General features: G+C 40.5%; 1 protein-coding gene across 1 annotated transcript in view; it reads left to right on the plus strand.

The window, feature by feature from the left end:
• LOC306697965 (transmembrane protein 132D) overlaps window positions 1–23,702 on the plus strand; it is a gene marked incomplete at both ends in the record, with an annotated part of 210,237 nt that overhangs the window by 177,746 nt on the left and 8,789 nt on the right. Inside the window, 3 exons of the mRNA XM_079162079.1 lie at window positions 18,500–18,705; window positions 23,145–23,208; window positions 23,449–23,580. Of these exons, the coding sequence (XP_079018205.1) occupies window positions 18,500–18,705; window positions 23,145–23,208; window positions 23,449–23,580 (402 nt within the window). The remainder of the gene's footprint in view (window positions 1–18,499; window positions 18,706–23,144; window positions 23,209–23,448; window positions 23,581–23,702) is intronic.

Genomic DNA, 23,702 nt, shown 5'->3' on the forward strand with positions numbered 1-23,702 from the left:
CTAAACGAGGGTTAGCCGGTTAGCTAATCCGGCTCCGTCCCGCTCGACTTGGGGAAGTTTGCACTCCAGGAACTTAAGCCAATGTTTTCTAAGATAGGGTCACGTTTGCCAAACACATCGATTAGTCCTCCATTTGAAAGGCCTTTTCTGTTGTAACTGTAAAAGTGACAAAGGCAAGGTTTAATGGATGGTCTGAACAAAGGAGGGGAGACCACACATGAGTGGAAGTGAAGTCATGTAAATGTTACATAATTATTGTGAACTGATGAACTAAATGTAACAAGAAAAGACTGACTGACTGCCAGCAGCTTATACAGCCGTGCAACCAAACCAGGTGAGCTGAATCCCTCTGACGACCTGACTCCGCCCTCTGTGGCTCCTGGAGGGAGGGGCCTGCTCAGAGAGGGCAACGCACACTTGAACACACTTGAGACACACACACACACACTTGTGTAATATTTGTGCCGTACTGTACATAAATCCTAAAATCAAGACATACTTGTGTCCTATTTCTCCTCCATATTGGACACACACACACACACACACACACACAGATCATCTCACAGAGACACACAGGGGATTCAAGCGGTAATTGGTTAGTGTGGAGATTCCTTTAGTGATGTCGTCAGTAATTGAATTTGACAAAGAGGAAGACAAAAACACTCGGAAGTGATGGAGGAGTGTGTGTGTATGCATGTGTGTGTCTGAGTGCATGTTTGAGGGAGATTTAGGGTGTGTGTTTCTGCATGTGTTGGGACAGATACAAAGCAGATTAAGAATTGATCTGTGTGCCATTTAATGAACCAGTCGCGGAGTTTGACACGCGTCTACGTGACCCCACATGCATGCACACGTGCACACATCTCTCTGTCCTTGAAAAGGCGCTATGCGTTTGTACTCGTACAGTGTCTTTGTCAGAAGACATTTGATGAGAAATGCAAAAAAGTACCCTTCACATTTAAAAGAGAAGTGACGGAACCTGTCCTTCCAACTCTCTCGTCCTTCCGCTCTCTGGGTTAGAGTTTGTGGCCTCAGATGGTTTCAAGTTTGGGAATGAATGAAGTGTAGCAGTTTTTGTAAATATGCAGGACTGTGGTTAAAGGAAGTGCTTCATCATAGTTTGAGTTAAGCAGACATCAATCAATGGGATGCAGGTTCCTGAAGGTCGTGAAGCTGTTCTTGTCGATGAAGGTGGTAGAGCACATCACATTTAAAAGACAGAGAGGGACACATTCTTTAAAGGAGAGCCTACATGTTGTCGCTTCACCTGAATATAAAAGAGGGGGAAGACGTGAGGTGTGGAGGAGGTGAGGCTGCAAGGCAGGTGAGAGGAAAAAGAGAAGCGTGAATCCTGATGGCCACCAGGGGGCAGAGCTGCTTTTGGGTTACGATTAGTGTAAAGGCAAGGCTCAGGGTTGGGCATGAATCAACTGACTCATCCTGTGCCCCGCCCCCCCGTAGTTACTGTTAATAGGTCAGACAAGCTTGACAAAAAGAAACATAGCAATGAAGTTTCCATTTATCCAGGTGCTGAGTAAGTATGTTAGACTTTGTATAGGCTTTATAGAAATAACACCAAAAAGCTGCTTCGGGGAGGTGCATAGCGATGATATAATGAAAGGAACGTAAGCCTATCTCTCATTTTCCAAATGTCTTTAATGTTACCACAGAAAAAAGGTGGACGCACGTTGGTGATCCGACATTAGGCTAAAAAATGTGTGTTTGCGTAAGTGTGAGAGTAAAGTACGAAGGGCTGATATACTGTCACACTGTGTCGGGTCATTGGGGGAGAAAATGACTTGTACAAACTGAGATGGAAAGTAAATGTTCCTTTAATATGACATGCTGCACAAAATGTCGAGTTAGGAAAAAGGAAACCTTTTCAGAAGACATCAGGTTATCATCAGTGCTGATAAGGCTCCCTTTTTCTCCTTTTGCAGGCTTCTTTGAACTATATGCACTTAAAGCAATTATTAGTGTCTTAGTCATCACAGAAGGGATATCACATTTTGTTAGAGAATTGAAAAGAAAATCAATAAGCAGGTTTTTGTGACACCGAATCCATCTTCTCCCTCTGGGCTTAACAATAACTTCTATTACTGCCATTTCTTCTGAGTTCATTTCCTGTTGCTGCCAAGTGTTGCTTGCCCTATGACACACTATTCATAACGTCAAGATGAGTTGACATCAAGCTTCAGGAGCAAGTGGAACTGGTCAAAATTAATAAATCTAATATAACTCAGTGAAATTAAATTGTTGGATGTTGCTGCAATACATTCATGGTTCAAAGATCATGTATTGTCATTCTGCTGCACAGGGTTGCACAATGAAATGCATTGCTGGTGTGCCTCTATCCCTTTCTATAGCTTCAGCCTTTTTGTGTCACATTTGCCAGAATTGACTATAAACATTATATATAGGTTACAGAGTGTTGTCTGACAGTATGTATAATGTTCTTTGCTCTTGCAGTGAATTTAAATTCCGGCTATTATGTATCCCATACTTACTCTTGGTCAATGTGAGAGTTGTCACTGTGTACATCCATCAAAGTCACAAGGACAGTTTCATGTCCATGTATTGCTCTTGGCAAATAAATTGAGTCTCCGTGCTTTGTTTTAAAGATTTGGAGCTGCTGCCCGGCTCTTCATTAAAACAGATAACATAACTTAAAAAACAATCATGCCTTGAGTGTTTAAACTCCTTGCTTGGTGTATGTATATATATATATATATATATATATATATATATATATATATATATATATATATATATATATATATATATATATATATATATATTATGCATGTTTGTACAGTTAGTTTTGAAGTGCACACTTGTCCAATAAGTAAGCATCCTCTTTTGTCAAAAAAAAATATATATTTCTTTTTAAGAAGTCCATGTATTCACAATCTTTTAATCTGATGAATGGATATGAATAACGGATAATTATAGTCACATTGGGATATTTATTTTCAGTTTCAAGCTGGAACGCAGTAGTCCTGTGTAAATCTCTGTGCAAACCACCAAAACAAAACAATGTGCCTGTTATGTTGTTCATTCTGTACACATGACATCTATTGCACTTCTGCCCATCCTGGGAGAGGGATCCCTCCTCTGTGTTTTCCTTTTATTCTCCCTGGGGGAGTCTTCCCTGTACCGATGCGAGGGTCCCGGGACAGAGGATGTCGTATGTGTACAGATTGTAAAGCCCTCTGAGGAAAAATGTGTGATTCTAGGCTATACAAAATAAATTAAATTGCATTGAACTGAATTGCAATCATTGCATTGTGAGTTAATTTGGATAAAAGTGCCAACTAAGTCGCTCATTTAAAATATTTCTTAAAAATCAACCGAGAGAATAAAGTTTGCCATCATTTCACCTGTAAACCTTCTCAGCAGCCTGTTGCAACCATACAACTGCTGATTGCTGCAAGACTAATAATATATCTTAAAAGGGGGTTGTGTTGATTTAAAATCAAAGTTGTCTCCAGCATTTAGTAGCTAAGCGCCGGTCAAGACAAGACAAGACACAGAATCACTATCAGCTTTTTGGGTGCCGCTCAAGCGGCAACCTCCAGTGCTGAGACATGAAGACAACGCCGAGGTGCCCAAAACTGCAGTTCCTCAAATGGCCACTTGAGGCAGACTCAAAAAGCGAGTTAATCCCCCCATAGACCCCCATGAACTTTATAGAAGAAATTAACATGTTTGCAGCCTGGTAAAAATCCCCGCTCATGACAACTGTAAAGGGGGTGAATTTTTATTTCACTCTCCCTTTTAAATTGCATTAGGGCTTAAAGCTATAGGCATAATTGAGGGTGTGGCCGCTTTGAGTGACAGGTGGGCACCGTCTCATGTCACTAGCTGCTAGCTCTCTCCTCTGCTGCGTCATCCAGGCCCGCCTAAGCTCCACAGAAGGTCCACCTTTGAGCCCACTTTTGAATTAGGCTGTGCCATCACTGCCAAGATGGTGATGCACAGCCGGAGTCACCCAATTTCAGCTTCCCAAGGATTCTCTTCAGAAACATATGGATGACATCATGGAGGCTATGTCCATATAAGATGTTTTTTTTTAAGTTTAAAAAGTAGCATAATGCAAATCACAAATGAATTTAAGGGTATGATGTTCACTTTAATGACTGGATTGATGAGGAGAGAATTAATTTTGTGAGAGAATAAGTAACAAAAACAGGACGAGGAAGAGGAGAGAACCTGTCAGAGGATTCTGTCCAGGTGTCTTGGGTCATTTGAGAGCCTAGAAAAGAAATGAAAGGTAAAGTGGATTAAAGGCAGAGGTCACACACACATACACACTCACACACACACAAACACGTCTACACACACACACACATTTTTCATTTAGCAGTAACAGGCTTAGGAAATAGCCAGCGATTTAAAGCGGACAACATCAGACCAGACCATTAGCAACACCCAAAGACATTATCTGTGGCAGCTGCGACCTTGATGGGGTCTAAAACTATTTTTTAGACCTCCAGTGATCCAGTTCTTAGATATTTTGCTGTTAAATCAGCAAAACCCTGAATGCTCCCCAGTGCATCCCCATAAAATGTTCAACAGATTGCTTAGTGACAAAAACATTCAGGAAGTGAAATGAAAAAAAACCTCACTCTGAAAAAATGAATGATTGGGTTCAGTGTCACTAGTAAACAGTAAGACAGAAATCTCTTGCATCAATCTTGCATCAGAACTGATCTTATATTAGAATTCCTAGTATTGAATTATTTAGAACTCAGTGGTTTATCTGCATATGTTGTTAAATTAGATACTTTACATTTTGTCTTCATATTGGTTTTTGTAGATCCAACATGCGGGGTCGTGAGTTTTTGTGTTAGACGTTGTATTACACGAATGTTACAAAAATTATACAAACTTCCTGCATTGTCTCTGCCGTCAACTCTTTAACCTCTTTAACCTAGTCCACTACACAAGTGCCAGTGCTACCAGTGTATTTTTCATTTTGGATACATTAACAGTCTGATTAAGTGCTTATATGCCCCCAAACAAATGGTATCATCCAATAGACAGTACGCTATTTTGGAGTATGAGCAATTTAATGGAAAAATAAATAAATTACACAAAAAGTTCTACAGTTTTTTGTAATCACTGCAGGCATTCTGTGTTCTTTCCTTAAGTGTATGCCAAGGAATTTTGCCACAAAAAGAGTTCCAACCAGCAGTTCTTCCTTTCTAACTGGTATTCGTTATGTCGATTTCATTCCAAAATGAATCCCAAGAGAAACTTGAAATGTCTCGTCTCAAAGCTGTTGCATGTCCCCAGTTTATTCGACTCCAATACCAACAACTCTGTCAGTCAGCACTCGGGCGAAAAGATTTTGTTGAGGGGGTAATGACTGACTACGAATATCAACAATAGTAGGGCTGTGCCAGAAGATTGAGAGCAGCGAAGAGGCTCAAAGGGAATTAGCAGATTTCCTTGACGCTTTATCAAGAGTGTCTTATTTTTTGGGGTCTTTTTTTTTGGCTCTGTTTTGTTGAAAAGAGGGCCACTCTTATACTACGATAACGCCCATCTCTGCACCCATGTTCATGTTAGTCTTACAATGATGTTTGGTCAGGTGCATTGTTGGCACATTGCTATCTTGAAGCAGCAGAAAAAAAGCAGGTCTAAAGCCAACGGCACTGTGTAAAGGACACATTGTTAAGATTGACCACGCCCTAAATTAACCTGCGCCATGCACTTTAAACTGAGTGCTAGTGAAGCAAGCTCAATAAGTTACGTGTGGTTAGTGGTGTTGATAGAGGCAAAGTGCGAGAGACACATGAGTGAATAAAAGAGAGGAAGTGAGAGAGGAAAGGTGAGAAAGAGAGTGAAATATTAAGGAGGAAGGGATGTGTGTGTGTGTGCGCGCACGCTTGCAGCAAAGGGGGAATTATGGCTGAGGTGTTATGCTGTGCCCTGTGTCACACTCGCCCTCTCACCTCCATAAAATATACTGGCCTCAATCAATAACTAATTAGCTGCTAATTACTATGCTGAAATACACAGCAGCAATCACATAAACATTCAAACATCCACGTATTGATAACTTAAGTAGGGTGGTGGTATGTGTTACATCTCCAAATGCTTTTTCAACACAAACACACTGATATAATTCAGGGCTATCGCTTGACGAAGGTGAAATGATCAAGGAGACCGTTTGACTACCAATAGTCCTTTACCCTTTATACTTAAACATGTAGAGCTATGTGGCAGACCTACACACAGACTGTGCCTTAGCTGTGTTAGCCGCTGCTCTGTCTGCACAAGAGTACATTCCATTTCCACAAAAGAAGAAAGCATATTATGTACAGGATAAAAGCTCCCAGGCAGCATAAAAGCCAGAGTAAATTCTCAGTCACATCAGGATACTGAAGTAGAAAACCAGATTGTGTTTATCATTCAGATTCACCATATGTTCACCCTGCAGAATAATTAATTCCCAATCACTTGTTTATTTACTTTTTGTACGAAGATTATTTAAAAAAAGCTAAATTGTATTTTAATGGTGTTTCACTCTGGCCAGCAGGGGGGCTACGTCCACCTCCTTCCTGCCCTCATGCACCCCAGTGGCCTCTCTTTCTCTCTCTTTCTCTCTCTTTCTCTCTCTTTCTCTCTCTCTCTCTCACCCTGACATTTTGGCAGCTGTTGCCATGCCTCCATTTTGCATTCCCTATGGGAGCCATGTTGTTTCCTGGCAGTGCATTAACGCCCCATCACTGGCACACAAGGACAGTTCAGACACTACAGACAGGACTGCTGCTCGTTGTCCTGTGTGCGTGTGTGTGTGTGTGTGTGTGTGTGTACACATCAGTCTGCCCTGCCCTGTGCTTGACCTGTCTTTGTGATGATGCAGTGTTATTGGTAAGAGAAGTAAGCTCAGTTTTTTCTCTTCAAGATCTGAGTAGCAACTTTGTGACGAACGAATAGTCTTTGAGATCAGTGCCAAAGAATTACCTTAAGTATGTATTCCACAGTCCTTTACTTTAAAGACTGCAACTGAAAATGAGAAAAAGATTCAAATTCTTACTGGTCCCGGTTAAAGTCACGCTGAACTCCTGCAGGAGCCGCCCTGTACCAAACTCCTATAAACACTCTTTCTGGATATTGTCCAAAGCCAATACTTTGACATGAAGACACACACTCTCCCTCTCATTAAAACAGAACAACTAACCAGAGATCAACTCTGACCCTTCGCTAAGCCCCGCCCCTGCTGCTACTCTGTCAAGCTGTCAGAGCTACCATGGAGCCCACACTGCCACTAACTGCACTCCCTGAATAAATATGATCTAATTTTTGGAAACATTAAATGGTGATGACAGAGAAAAGCAGACAGAAGGATGTCAAAGTGATTTAGCACCGAATACAGGTTCATAAGATAAAGACACACGCTAAAGCCTACAGATCACAGTACAAGAATGTTTACAGATGTTCCCAAATCTTTAACAGGAGGCTAAACTGTCAACAAAAAAACCCAAAAGAAACAGCAGCTCTACAGCCTATGAAATTGGCAGTAAAGTTCATATAACCATACACAACTAGAGTCTGTCAAGCCTGTCAGGTCCTTTCACACTGTGGTCAGGTTACCTCTGAGAGAGCCAAACCATTTACTCTTTGTCTATCTATTCGCTGCTATCGAAGTTAAACTGACCCTAACATTAACAGATTGGTGGCTATAGAATACAGAGGCAGTGCAGCACCATACCTTATTCAAAGCCTATCTGTAAAAAAAATAAAAGTTCTATATATTTCCACATATATTAAATCACTTGGGGTTAAATTGGGTAAAACACCCCCGGGGCATAGCTGCTTTTAGAGCTGTGTGAAGCATTTGTGACACTTTACATTTACTGCAGCAGCGCTGGATATATTTTCCAACTGAATAAATACAAAAAGGAAAAATATTACTTGGAATCCATTTAGAAATCTATGTATGCTATTATTTCTAAAAAGGGACTGTTATCTAATTACCCCCAGTTTGGTTACTTTTACAGATGTATTCTTATCTTGTATTTTTCCATACACTGCTCCCGTGTGTGTGTTTGTGTGTGTGTGTGTGTGTGTGTGTGTGTGTGTGTGTGTGTGTGTGTGTGTGTGTGCGCTGTATAGAATCTTCTTTTCCACCAACTAAGTGAAACATAAGCACTTGTCTCCCAGTGGCCCGCATGGTTGTGCTCACACACACACACACACACAAAGCGACAAAGGAGATGTGCAAAGTGTAACTCGACCTGACAAAATAAAAGAGAGAGAAAGTCATGATCGAAAAACAATGTATATAAATGTAGTAAATACAGCTAGAAAAGGGAGGACTATGCCTAAAGAAAAAGACAGATAGTTTATATGCTGGAGGAAAAAGGAGACATGAGGCCACACATCATGAAACACAAATCTGATATGTATTTCAAGAACATATAACCGTATGATTGTTCATCAATAGAACATCAACAAACTTGTTCAGACTCCAGAATAGACAGAGAGTATTGCTCCGTTCAGTAAAACACCGGTCCATTGATACGTTGCTGCACTTATCCAGTTTGAGGTCTCAGGAAAAAGCAGATCAGCCCTGATGTCCTTGTTTCCCCAGCCACGTCCTCCAGCACCTCCTGGGGGATCACGCTGGTTGGGATGTAAAATCTCTCCAGTGTGTTGTGGGTCTGCCCCGGGGTCTCCTCCCAGTCGGACGTGCCTGGAATAGCTCCACGGCATCCAGGAGGCATCCTGATCAGATGCCTGCACGGTTTGATGCTGTTTTCTCCGTCTGCAGTCATTTCTTTCTCTGCCCTTCTTTGTCATGTTTACCACGTCTCCTTTTTCGCACTAAGCCTATTTAGAAGTTGAGAAGGGAAAACACAGAGGAGGAATGAAACAGAAAGAGCGAGACAGAGCGACACTGCCTATATCAACTGCAGTATTGCTGCATTTCCTCTCTGCTCTGTTCTCTTGTTAGCAGCCAGCGGTCGGCCTCCACTGCAGGGCTGTTACTCTGACGTTAGAAAGGCCGGGCTGTTGAACCGCTTTCACCGAGGTCGAGCGTCTGGCCTATCCAGCATTACACGAGTAGTGTTTACACACACAATGTTTATAGAGTGAACCAAAGGCAGGTTTAATCTTTGCATGAATGACTGTTTGGTGGCCATGGAGTGCCATGGAGTAATCGTTTAAATTATACTAACCTACCTAATTCAATTATTTTTTACAACTTCAAGATAGAAAATGCGTTTGGCTCTTATGCAGGATAGAAGAAGGAATACACGACGTGTGCGGCGACTGTCGTATCTTATATTTAAATATGATTTTAATAGGGTGTCAGGAATAAGCGAAAAAAGACCAACTCTTACTGCAAATACGGACACTTACTAAAGCACCCACACACACATACACACCGAGGCCACAATAGGGCCACACAGGCAGACATATTGGGGCCAGTGTTGACTTATATCCCTATGCTAATAAGCATGCTAATTTGCACTACTCTCCAACACACACACATACACGCAAATATGAACCCACACCGAGAAAAGCCTCCTGCCTCTTCCCAAAGCCCTGTAGACCAAAGACAGGGGAGTCAAAGTTACAGAGTCTTTGAAGTAAAGATTTTACAAACTACTTTTCATTGTGTTACTGGAGAGAGACAGTAAAAAAGAAAGAATGAAGAGAGTTTAGTGTAACAAAGAACGAGGGCAGGTAGGATGTGATCATCCTCGCTGTGAAATTGAACTTGGTCGAGGCTGCTAATTAGTTATTAATTGTACTAATATTGCACAAAACCGATATATATTTCATATGATTTCTGTTGCGTTACGTTGCTATTGACTGGCAGATACAGTTACGGGGACATGGAACTGATATTCCCCAAATGCAGCACAGCATCAGCCGTAACAGACTATCATCCAGAGGACAGATGTGGAAATGAAAACTGGTGTGAATAGATTTGTTTCATAGTTAAAGAGCCAGAAAAACACAAAAGATATTTAAAAGGGTTTTCTTTATTATTGCAGTGGTTTAACTGAAACAATACACCTCATACATCCATTTCTTTTCTTTATCCCGTGTCTGTAGGAATGTTTCCATCCAATAGTAAAGTTAATTACAAACACTATTTTAAATCTGTTGCTATTAGCTTATGTTGAATGCTTTCATGAAATATAATGATTAGATAACAAGCTAGTCATTGTTCTGTAGTCTCAGCAAATGGTAAAACAATTATGGTCAGCAGTCACTATAGAGTACCCAAACAACCATTATGGGCTCCGTGGGAGCGACAGCAACATCGACAGGGCTAAAAAGTTGTAGTTAACAGATACTTAATGATGGATAAAGTAACTTTTTGCAATAAAAAATAAATAAATCCCACCCATCAAAAGGAGAGGCTGTCATGTATCTTACATCAGCTCATATCTCTTTCATACCTCCTTCTCTCTGTCCTTGTCTTTTCTTTCGTATATCTCTCTCCTCCTGTATCTTTTAGGTTTTTGCCGTGTCACCTTCTGGCTGTTTTTTCTCGTTAACTTTTCATAACTCCTGCCATTCTTTTCATTCCATTACTGGATTCTTTTTTTCTTTTTTTTCTCTATTCATTTCTCTTTCTTTATCCCTCTCTCCTACTCTGTCTCCATCCCTCTCCTCTCTCTTGATTGGACAGTTTTATTGTGGAGAAAAGCAAAGTGCAAATGGCCATTAGAGAACATTTTGCTCCCTCCTTTTCCAAATTCAAAATGACAGGCCTAGTGATATGCCGCTAACTCGTCTGTGTGTGTGTGTGTGTGTGTGTGTTTGTGTGTGTGTGTGTGTGTGTGTGTGTGTATACCTTCCAACTGCTCTCCCCATCAGCTGTCTATTATCTGAGCCAAATCGGAATAATATATCAGGCCACAGGCTGCTAACGGGTGCATTTGTGCGTGTGTATGTGTGCGCATGTGAGTGTGTGTGTGTGTGTGTGTGTGTGTGTGTGTGTGTGTGGTGGTGTTTGTGTGTATGTGTGCCTCCTACCTAAATGACAGCCATATGAAACAATGTGCAGAGGAGATTGGCCTAGAGTGGGTTTTCTTAAATGACGGACAGGTGGGAGGTCTAATCCCATCAGAGAGTTGATTAGCCTGTCCCTCAGGGCCCGCCCCCGTCTACTGAGTGGGCCCTGATTGGATGATATGATTCTTAAAGTCGGATGGATCGGATTGCCCGAGGCAGAGAACAAGTGGAATGGGCAGAGAGGGAAGGAGGGAGAGTGTGAAACACACGGAGAAAAAGATTGATAAATGAAATCTGAGAGTGAGAGAGATGGATGGATTGTGTTGCAGGGAGAAAATATACATCTGAGAGAGGCTAATAGTGAGAATCTGAGACTGTAAGAGATAGACGGAAGACAGAGGGGGAAGTAACTGTAAATTCAGACAAATCACTTAGCTTGAAGGGAGATGAATATGGATTTAAATAAATGACTCAGCTTGGGGAGATCAGCAGTAAATGGGGGTGAGTGGGTGGTTGACACACGGGGCTCTTGAGTAGGTTTTTGAGGAAGGGAAGGGGAGTTGAGTGGAAGAGAGAAGAGTAATAAGCTAAAAGCTTATTCCATAGTCTGTATTTTGGTTTATGCAGCACTAAAAAAAACAAGAAAAAGCTAGCAGAGTTTTTTTTTTTTATCTCTATTGGTTTGTTTTTCATTTTCTAGGCAGGTTTTACATTGTGAGAGAGCTCAACACAACCTGGAGTACACAGTTACGAACATGCTGCAGCTAATGATGGGTCAAAACAATCACCCAACTTCTGACACATTTCAATGTGTATTGCAAATGTGAAATTAACATCCACAGAGCAGCATTATGTAGATGAACTGAACAGTATATATAGGCTGACATTTTCCCAATATGAACATAGTGAAATCTAAAGTCAGTAGCTGAGAACTGTGGACGTGTTTGAAGCCAGACGTGACAACGGCAATTCAAGTTAAGCAGAACTTGGCCAGTACAAGAAACTCCACACTCACTGGACGACCTCGTACAATAATTTGCACTAAATAAACAATATTTCAAATAGCTCCCTCTTAGCAGACGAAGAAGGTATATTGCTATCATCAGACCTCTTTGGATACGAAACACAGGGTGCATACACTGGTCTGTCAACATATTGTGAGCTAGATTATTATTATTCTAATAAATAAAGTCACCAGGAGGGGGTCTGAGATATATTTTAAAGTAACGACGAATGCCCGGTGGTAACAGTGGTAGAAACAAATTGGTTTGATGTAATGCTCGGGATTCTAAACTGACAGGGCCATTGCTTTTAAGGTCTGACATTCAAAGAACAAGCAGAAGTTCCTTCGGGGGACGGCGCCAAAACAGCAGCAGGTGGTTTGACAAGCGGACAGTGAGCAACAGGATTGTTACACGTCCATGCACATCATATTTAGACATGACCATCAATTAACCTCGACACAGAGACACTCACAGAAAGCCAGAAATAAAGCATGTCATTTTCTCTGGAACAAGCCTGAGGTCTGTGGGTCAGAGGTTCACGGGATGCAGAATATCCCGTTTAGGCTGCAGGAGAATCATTAGAAGTAGAAGTATGTAGTTAAAGAAAAGAGCCAAAAAAGTATTTTAGAAAGTCAAATTGTCATAACATTTTGCAGCTTATATGGGTGTTTGTATACTACGATAAGAAATGGTTAGAGCTTTTGACACTTATAAAAGCTGTGAGAAAAGAAGAACGTTTATACCACAGCATTTTACATTTGGGAAAAAAAACATCTGCATGTTTTCCCCACATGGCATCACTGAGCACTTGTTTGTGTGTGTATGAGTGTGCGGGTCCATCTTTCCTCTAAAAGCCCTCAAAAGGTCTCTGCTTTCTACCGAAACACACTTTAAACAGCCAAGCTCTCTGTCAGGTGTTGCTGGAATTGCTACTGAGAAGTTTGCAAAGTTTTCAGCACTTGTTTTTGGAGGCTTGTACAATTGTTTGCGGTATTTGATGAAGGTGAAGACAGTTTTTCTGGCCTTAGTGTTTTCAACAAGTCCTAACTGCTGAGATCCACACTTTTACTTTCCCCCGCCACCGTTTTCTCTCACTTTGCTTACCCTCTCGTTCCCGCTACTGTTTGTCTCTCTCTCTCTCTTTCTCAGAAACAAAGAGATTAAATTCATTCTTCAGTGTCCTTAAACCTCCAACTCAGCTGTTTACTTGCAAAAACACCGATACACTTGTTTTGTGTGTGTGTGTGTTTGTGTCTAGTTTTGCATCTTTGTGTGTGTGTCTCTTCCTGAGTCTGTGTGTGCATATAGCGGCCATCCCAAACTGATTCATATTTTCTTCCAATTATTATAGAAATAACTTTACGCCTGATAGTGATAACAGTTCATTTGAAATAACAACAACACATTTTAATCTCTCTGTATTTCTTGATTCCAATAAATGGTACTTTCCTGCTGAAATTTCACGAGGCTTGTTTTATCCACGATGACATAACGCTTTTTGAAGTTAAAGCCTTTGTGCCCTGCTCTCTCTAACGTGAATGTGACTGGTCTGTCATGTTTAGAAGTTTTTTTCAGACTCCATGGGGACAACCTAATGTCTAATGCTAAAAGATTCTATTTTACTCTGCTCTGTTTTCCTTTGGAAGCCATTACAATTTAATTGAATACCCTGTCTGACCGAAAAAGGGGAAACGGTTCATGTATGAAGCCGTTCATCCTGAGAAGTTATTTCACCAAAATCAAGGTGTCAGTGGTTTTGCCAAAATAACTACCAGAGAGGGATATATTCCCACTTATTAATGCTTTGTCTTTGAAGGAACAGTTTAACGTTTTGGGGAATAAGTTTATTATCTTACTTGCCGAGAGTTAGATGAATATTTATTCATAGCCTCTGAGACCTTGTCACCGAATGGTAGAGAGTGCACTCGAGGCAAAATACTTTCTGAGTTTTCCTCTTAAAAATGTGAATGTACACCACCGCTGTAGAAAAGACAGGAATAGAGAAGAAGAGGAGGCAGACCTCTTGATGCTGCCGCAGTGTTTTTTGATGTATATGTGCATGCTGCAAATACGGATGCTGATTTTAATATTATTATTATTACAGTGTGCTTTATTTTCCATCAAATCTTTAAATAACTATGGCATTCTATGCCTGTTTTTGTGTATAATTGTCTGCTGGCTCTATAGCTTCATATTCAGAGACGAGAGTGGGAACAATCTTCTCAACAAGTCTCGGCAGGAAAGCAAATAAGCATATTTCCCAAAATGCGGAACTATTCCTTTATGATAACTGATTTAATCAGGCAGACTTTGGGCATGACAGGCAGAAATTATAACCTCACAGTTTATTCACATCTTAAAAAAATAAGTTGTTCAGTCAGAAAAACAACATACATATATGAATAAAGATTTAACAAGCTCTCTTATCCTCTACTCTCCTCTCCTTTGCCGCTCATGCTGCCTGGTCCCCAGCTGTGTGTGTGTGTGTTTGTGTTGTGTGTGTGTGCGTGTGTCTGCTTGTATTCATGCGTTAATGCTTTCTCTGTGTGTCGCCTTCTCCACATCATGTCTCTAGCAGCTCCCGTGAGTCTATTTTGGCACTTTGCTCCACAGCTCTGTGCCATTTGGACACACACACACACACACACACACACACACAGAATACAGCAACAAAATAATCTACAAGAAGTAAAAAGTTAATTTAACTAGAAGAAAAGAGAGGAGCGGGAAAGAAAATGAGAATAAAAATGAGAAACTGAGAAAAAGTTGCAACAAAAGCTGCTAACTGCTCAGCTGTAAACAGGTGGAGGAGTTATGAATAATTTACGTGGCAAATACAATTCAACATGCTATTGCTATTGTAGAATGACGATCATGAGTTGTGTATCGTGTCATTTTCCTGCATCTATTTTGTCTTGCAGCAAAATCAAATCAACAGTTTGTAAAGCCCAAATCTCCCGTGTTGCTGCCCTGAAAAGTTCCGAGCCTATTTCTTCAAACTTTCGAATTGCTGACAAAAAATGAACTAAAACTAAATTTTTTCGAAAATGTCCCTTTAGGGCATTCAGCCATAGAGCAGAAGTAATTCAGCAAGCCTGTGGTGGGAATGACAAACCTGGACAATGACTACAGTGGTAGTTCAAGCAGAGCCATTGTGCATTCCCTCCGCTTCTGCTGTCTTAGACCTTCATTGGAAACCAAACCCTGCCACGGTAACCAAGTGCCGTTTTCACACTGATTTATACCTGGAATATAAAAATGATTTGGAGAAATAGTTTGAGGCACCAACAGTCTAACATCCCTTTGATGTTAACAGGCGGTAAATCAGGTTTCAGAGAGAGAGGAAGATGAAGAGGGAGACGGTGCGGTGGGGGAGGGAGGGCGAGGCGGAAACAAAGGAAAAAGAGAGGGTCAAGAGAGGGAAATAGGGGATGTTGGGTGAGATATAAAGAAAGTTAAAGGGAGAGAAGAAAGGCGGAAATTGAAACGAGCAAGCAGAGAGGAGAAGGGTTGGGCGCCTTTCCTTTTATGTTGGGGAGCGGGAGCAGAGAGACGAAAGTCAAATTGAAAGAAATTAAAAGGTGAGGGAAGATAGAGAGGAAACGGTTTAGCTCTTATGTACAAAATGTTAACCTCTTTTGAGATGAAAGGGTTTTATGAGGAAGCCAGAAAAAAATATCTCACCACACTAAATGTGTGTGTCAGCGCTGTGATGTGTGCTTGTTTGTGTTTATCAGGGAAAGTCTGATCCAGCCAGACCGTGACAATAATCAGCCGGAAGCTGACGAAAAACCTCAAGTCAATATTTTAAATGTCAAAAATCACAAATGTTCTTCAAATTCTCAGTCCCCTCAACCTCTAGAGCCAGTAGGGAGTGTTGAACCTCTCCTTTACATATTTTATTATTTTACCCTTCTTATTGAAAAACTCTTTAACACATTCACTAACGCATACGTTAGCATCACTCATATTTAGCAGAAAAGCTGCGGTGAACGTTCCGCTGCAGTGTGTGTTTGGTGGACTCACGCCGAGGCCAAGTTATCTGTTTGCATGAATCAGTAACATTCTACAACTTTGTGACAGTGAAAATATAAAAGTAACATTTATCATTTCACGTATGAGTTTTTCAAGTTATCAGGGAGATTAAATTATGCGTTGGCAAACATTTTCTCTCTCATTGTTGAAGTGCACGGAGCGACGTGAGCGTCCCGTAGAAGGCTGAGTAGATCTGCAGAGTTGACTGTTGCACATTTTGAAAAAATAATAATTATGTGTTCGCCGTTAAAATGCCCACAGTAAAATATCTTTGGTTTTTCACACTGTACCATGTTACTCCCACTAGGTTGCTAAAACTCCCAAATTGCAGATATACTTAGAGGACACACACATGATTAAGGTTTCAAAAATACAAAGCAGTAAAATAAGTAATAATTGTCAATAAATTAGTTGAGAAAAAAAAAGTCGCCAGCTCAAATTCCTCCTTGGAAAATCAAGGCTTTGGGAAGTTACCAAGAAATGCACAAACTCTATGGTTTCCCACAAAATTGAAGAGAAGTGAAGCAGCCTGGTATGACTGGATTGATATGAAAGACAGTGTTGCTGAAAGAGAGCATGGGCACTAGGGAGCTCTAACCCAATTAATATTTGGAATACATATATACATTTAGAAACCGAGCAGTGTAATGAATGGGAGGCAGGGCTAAATGTATGGAAATTAGCTGGTTTGCATATTACGGTGGAAAAACATTTAGGCACACAGGCAGAGAGAGACAGAGAAAAAGGGAGTTCATGTTGAATGTAAGGCTGAGAGTGAAATAGGAAGGGTGGGGAGAGTAAGTGTAGCGTGGAGAGATGAAAGACAGATTAAAAAGGAATATAAGTGTGAGAAAGAGGGGGAGGAGTAGTTATATACATGCCAGGAATGGATGAATGGCTGTGGAAATAAAATAAAAAAGTATCAGAAATAATGAGTGGGAGGGACGGAGAGAGAAACATTGTGACAGGAAATGTACTCAAGTTTCTCAGCTATTGGTATGATTTAAAATGTAGCCTCATTGTAGATCTTGCCTTTGTACATTTGGATGATTTTAGTCCGTTTTCTTTGTATTTACTGACAATCGTAGTTTTATAGCTTGTATATGCAGAGGATTGAGTCGGTGAAAGTATCATTTTCTAGACACAATGTCCCTACGGTTATGATCAGTTCCCTTTCTTCATGGACCCATTGTTGGTAAAACATGTGGGACGATTTGTCCAAGAAAATGTCGTCTCAATCGGTCATGCAGTCAGTCAAGCAAGGAGGGTGAGAATGAAACTGACTAGAATCCGTGCTTCTCCATTGTTCTGCTTGTCAGAGTGTCTTTAAGGGTGCTGTCCACTTTCTGAGACACAACCATAGTAATCCAGTGTCTACATGGATGTTTTGCACTTCAGCATCAACGGAATTTGATAACCACTGTTGTAAAACTGGATTTCTGTTTTTCCATAATTATGGAAAAACCCATACTGGTGCGTAACTACAGTCAGGTTGATAAACAAAACATTTTCCACAGACTTGACTGTGTACAACTACAAAATATACAATTACAATAGGTAGTGTCGTACAGAGTTTTCCACCCTGGGTGTCGGGACCCTTCTAAGGGTCACCAGATACATCTGAGGGGTCATGATAACGATAGTTTACACTGCAAGTCCCTTAACATTGAGTAAATGCCCTTAGATACATTCCAGCACTGCAGGCACAGTCAGTTGAGCTGTGATTATGAGACAATTGGCCCCTGGACACAGACATGCTGAGGGCCCCACCATCTCAACTACATTGGAGTAACACACAGACTTGATCTCATTGTAATCGTCATGCATCTTTTTTGATTTCTCGTTTCTTTGATGTCATGTTGTACATGAATTATTGTAAACGATGGGACCATTATTTAGATGACTGATAGTCTCTAACTTACTGCAGTGTAAGATTGAAATCTTTCATTATTTTTCTTTTTGCCCTCTAGCCCTCTTCATATTTAAGAACAGATCCCTTAATGCTCTCGTGGGTGGTTTTACGTGTTCAAAGCAATTATACTAATGTCTTCAAATGAATGCGTTTTACTAGTTTTAAATGTTGCACATTTAATACATTGCTCCAGATTGGTGGAGGTGACATGAGCTCCATGGGTATTCACAAACTCAAAATGCCACCGATGTGGCAGCAAGAAGCTACAGAAGCATATTATTAATCTTTCTTTCTAGGGCACTTTGCGAGACAGTGTTCCAAAGTGCTTTACAGTATGAATAAATGTGTAAGCAACTTTATTTGCAGCAAGAGCACGAATGTTCCAATGAAAACAGGCTCCAGGCTGTGCTTAAGGAAACACGCAACGGAGGCTGCATTTGTTTCTGCTCAAATCTCCAAGTTCAGTCTGTGCGAGGTCAGTTAGAAATGTCAGACTCTGCATGCACAATGCCCCAAACTCAACCCAACTCTTTCTCTTTTGCTCTTGTCCTCTTTTCAGGTTTCTCCAAACTGTGACCAGGTCTTGGTGAACGGCAAAGAAATGCGCGGTCGGCAGTCTTTGGCTGTCAACTTCACCTACCTGCACCTTTCTGCTCAGCTGCAGCTCACCGTCTGGGTGCCAAAGCTGCCTCTGCAGATAGACGTGTCGGATACTGAGCTGAGCCAGGTTAAAGGCTGGAGGGTACCGATCGTCACCAACAAGAGGTAAAATACTGTGTGAAACATAGAAGTAGCAAGTTTTGCATTTTCCTCTTGTATCATCTCCAGCTACACGTGAAATTGTTGGAGACTCATAGCTGGCAATTTAGGCCAATTTCTCTCTTTAAGTGCTCCAAAAACATGCTTATGTTTGTTAAGTGATATATATATATGTATATATACATATATATACATATATATATATATCTGCAATAACATGTTATTGATCATCCCAGCTAAACGCTGCTAATTGCTCTAGTAGTCCAAGCGAGTGGAGGTTGTAACATGGTACAATAAGATAAATATACTTAGTGATTTTTAATTAATAAATAGTAAATGTGGATAATTTTTGTATCACATGCATGTTTCTTTAGCATAAGCAAAGCCTACTGATACAGAAACACTAGTGACTGATCCACACAAGAGCATACAGATTGCAACTGAGAGAGAAAAGACTGAATAAATCGAGGCAATGTGTGACTGTGAATGCGTGTGTCTTTTGTTTTTTTGTGTGTGCGTTTCAATGTCTATGTGTGTGTTTGCACGTGCATGTGTGCGTGGGTGATATAGTGCTTATTGAATGGAGAAGTTGAGAGCACATATCGTTCCAGCCAGTCTATAATTTCCTATGAGGTCAAGGCCTGCCTGGCTATACTGATGACACCCATTATGGCTTTAGCATCATTGCCACTGAATGAAGCATTCAGGCAACACACACACACACACACACACGCGGGCGGGCGTGCACATGCACACACACACTTTCTCAAAAGGGAGACAATGCAAGAGGGCCGATCAGTTACAGGATGTTGGTGTGTGAGCGTCAGCTTGTGTCCTTGTGTGTGTGTGTGTGTGTGTGTGTGTGTGTGTGTGTGTGTGTATCCTTGTCAAATGTTTTGTTCAGCTTTTGTGTGTGTTTGTGTAATGTGAAAGAAGGAAGGAGGGGGAAGGCATACAAATATATATATAGAAAGAATAAATGTAGGCCAGACTATAACTGAAACTGTAGCATAGAACTGTAGAACTCAGCGCATTTATCTTTCGTCTGCCCTGCAGTAAGAAAAGAAAATCCCTGATAAATATTCTACAGTATAAGCTAATTGTTGTATCAGAAAGCTAGAACTAATTCCTCACGAAACCATTTCTTGTTTCTTTCCCACAATTCTCAAGATGTAACGTTGATAGGGAATCTCTAAAATTGAACTATTCTTAATGAGGTTTGGTGGAAATTCAAGCTACGAGTCAAAGAAAAAATTATAATTTTTATGGATTGCGATACTGCAAATCCAGGAAAAAATGTATATGATGTAACTTTATACAGTGAGATTTGTCATAAGATACTGCACTTATTTGAATTGGAAAAAATGTGGCACCTGTAGCCTGTGATTGTCTCTCACTGTGTATTTAGATTTGTATTAATAAAATACAACATTTTGAAGATTAAGGAGCCTTGGCAGGAGTATATTATTTACTTTCTTGAGCTTCTGCTTTTGGAGCCATGTATACTCTTTATTTTCCTTTCTGTCATTCTGTTACTTCTACTTCTCTTCCTCAAAGAGTCTGTATCGTTTAATCAAATCTGTCAACTGAATGACTTCTAAATGTGTGTAACACCTCTGGGGAAGGAGTTATGACGTACGCAGTACATATCAAGCATGAGACGAAACTTCCATTGGCTACATTTGGGTTCAGCTGAGCACATGGACCTAAATGATTTATATAATCTAAGCAACTCTTAACTTCAGTAGAAGGGATGTGTAAGCAAGAAGCCACATTTAAATACACAGCCTCCAACTTAGTTTCTTGAACTGAAATTCAGAGTCACTATGGGGAACCTTCGTTTTTAAAGCTTCGATTTTATAGCATACGCATACTAACTTGTAGCACACACACACTCAGCTAAAATATGCATGTGCACTTTCTTTCCCATGATATAATAACTCCATTCCTTATGGTCTGTGTGTGTGTTTTCTCTTGGTTGTGTATGTGCGTGGTCATTTGTGAGTATGTGTTGTTTCTATTCCCCATCTTGCCGGCCTTCCTTTCTGATCTGCTGGACCTATTTTTCAATTCCACCAATTTCTGCTCAGATAGCCTCCAACCCGCGTGCACACACACAGACACAAACACACACACTCAGTCTCTCCTAACTATAGTACTATCTCACCAAGTGAAACACACATTCTCACACAGACACGTGTGCAACTGGGACACGGGGAGATAGAAAGAGGATTCTTGTAATATTACCGGGGTTTCACACTCCGGGACAGTTATGGAACACCGAGGTAATCGTGAGTGTGTGTGTTCTTGTGTGAAGGTATGATCCGGTGTGGCCCTGTGCACATGTGGTATTGTGTAGATATTATAAAGGAGGCGAAGAAAAGAAAATGTATGTTTCTGTGTGTGTGTGTGTGTGTGTGTGTGTGTGTGTGTGTGTGTGTGTGTGTGTGTGTGTGTGTGAGAGAGAAAAATATCGGGAGCTAGGTTTTCTGGTTTAAAGCATTCTCAGATTAAGTTTATTTCTTCTATTTGGCGCTAATTATTTTTGCCTCCTCAGCTGTGGAATTACACCAAGTATATAAGTACATATATAAGGTATTTTCAATATTATAATTATAATATATGTATTAATATAATATAATATAATATATATAGCTCATCTCAAGCAATCTGATCTGGTTCACAGCCGTGCTATAATAACCACAAACCAGAGCTATGGCGTCTAACTTCACCTCCTCCAACATGTTATAGGTTATAGATGCAAAGTAGCAAAGTTAGCTGCTGAAACCTGCTACTGAATAGAAACATTCAAGGTGAACTTCTCTGGGACAACATCCACCTGCTAAATGACATGCAGAGCTCCGTCAAGAGGAGGATCAAGAATGTTATCAGAATATACAAGCAAGCAGCAATGCAGAAGAAATACACTCACTACACCAACTATTGGCAACTGAAACTCGTGGGACCAAAGAAAGTGGAGCAACTTCCCACCACGACAAGCAACACACCTCATACACACAGTTCAGGCAGTTATCAAAGTCATCCTTGCTGGACAGTTTTTCAGTGGTTGCACAATAAATGGCAACATACCAAATGCTAATGTAAATAAATAGCCAAATAATGAAATTACACTAGTCTGTGATGAAAAAAAGAAAAGTAATTAGCATCTTGGCCCGGGTGATGCAGCAGAGAAGACAAATAGCAGCTAGCGTACTAGTACGGCACACAGCTATCACTCAAAGTGTCCATGCCCTCAAATAGGCCTAACTTTAAGCCTCATTTAAACAGTTGTCTTATATACAAGTTTACCCCCTATGTGCTTGTCATGAACAGGGAAATTGGCTAAATAGACTCAATCGTTTCTTTTTTTACCAGTCAACGTATATATTTCAACATGAGGGTCTATGTGGATTGACTCGTTTTTGGTGCAAGCCTCAAGGTCTCCAGTTCTGTGTTTTTTGATTTATACATCCACCCCGACCTCCCTACATGGACTTTGTCGCTCTTTTTACAACGTAACCTTACTTCCTCCTCTATTCCCACATTACGGCCACGTAGAGCATCATAGTTTAAGTCATAGGCCACTGACCAAGCTGTCATAGTTGAGCCCTTGGGAGTGAGAACAGGCTGCCCCCAACAGGGACTCGAGAAAAATGTATTTGTAGAGAGCAGCTTTACAGAGGGATAAAACAATATTGAAATAATACAAATAAATACATTCTGAAAGATACAAACACAACATTCTGAGTCTAAGTAAAGGCTTGAACAAAACTAGAATTTTATTTTTTTTTACCTTTTCAACTGAATCAAGTTTTATGTCATCTACAGATTGATAGTATTCAGACTTTACAGCACTTATATTATCAGGACACAATGAAATATAGAGTGGTGTGTCATCTGCATAGCGTTTTTTTTTGTATTGTTGATAGAGCCAATCAGACACATTAAACATAACGATAATTGATCCCTGTGGGACTTCACACAGCAAGTCAAAAGCACTAAATGGAACAGCAACAAGGATTTCTGCTCTTTTAAACCAACATCAAGTACATGATACATTGTAATTATTTTGTATACTTGTGAACTGGGACTGCATTCACAAGGGAAAGAGAAGTAACAATAGTTTAGCTGTAGGATACTGTTTAAGAAAAACTCACCCGGGGACAGTATTACCAAAGAATACAGTGCAACGCCAGTTAAATCTGAAATAATGTGTTCACCCAGGCATTCCAATAAATGCCCATTGTACAATTAACGTACTTTGAAAGTGTTAGAGCTGGATTAAAAACTGAAGTGTATTTTCTTTGATTGAGAGTGTAACCTGGAGCAGAGATTATACAGTAGATTACCTGGAGCTGAGCATAGAGTATTAAAATGGCATTTAATTAACAGATAATCTCACCCTCTCGTTCTCTCTCTGTCTCATTTATCTCTTTTCCTCCCAGACCTACCAGGGACAGTGAAGATGATGAGGACGATGAGAGGAAGGGCAAAGGCTGCACCCTGCAGGTATTATTTGATTGGTTTCCATAACACACTTTTAAAGAGAGTTCTTTAATCCTTTTCTTTAATGTCAATATCCCTGAGAGACCGAAAGAACTTTCCCTCCACTGACTGAAATGTGACTTACTGTGTAATGCTTTGTTTCAGCTGGTTTAGGTTTATTTAGTCTTTTGTTTCTAACGCAGTGAAATAAGAGCCTGTTGTGTAGTGAGGCATCAGAGTCTAACCTTTCTCTTAACCTTTCAGTACCAGTACGCCTTGGTGCGGGTCCTCACCCATTTTGTCGCAGAACCCTCTGACCCTGGAGGAGAGATGGTCTACATGTTGGGTGCGGACTGGCAGGCTGATATCACTCATTTGGTCTTGGACCAGCTAAAAGTAGGCATACACAAATAATCACATATATATATATACACAAACACGTGAAACCAAACTATCTTTGAAGGAATAGTTCAGCATTTTGGGAAATAAACTACCTCGCTGTCCGAGAGTCAGATGAG

The sequence above is a fragment of the Pholis gunnellus genome, assembly GCF_910591455.1.
Source record: "Pholis gunnellus genome assembly, chromosome: 6".
Taxonomy (NCBI): domain Eukaryota; kingdom Metazoa; phylum Chordata; class Actinopteri; order Perciformes; family Pholidae; genus Pholis; species Pholis gunnellus.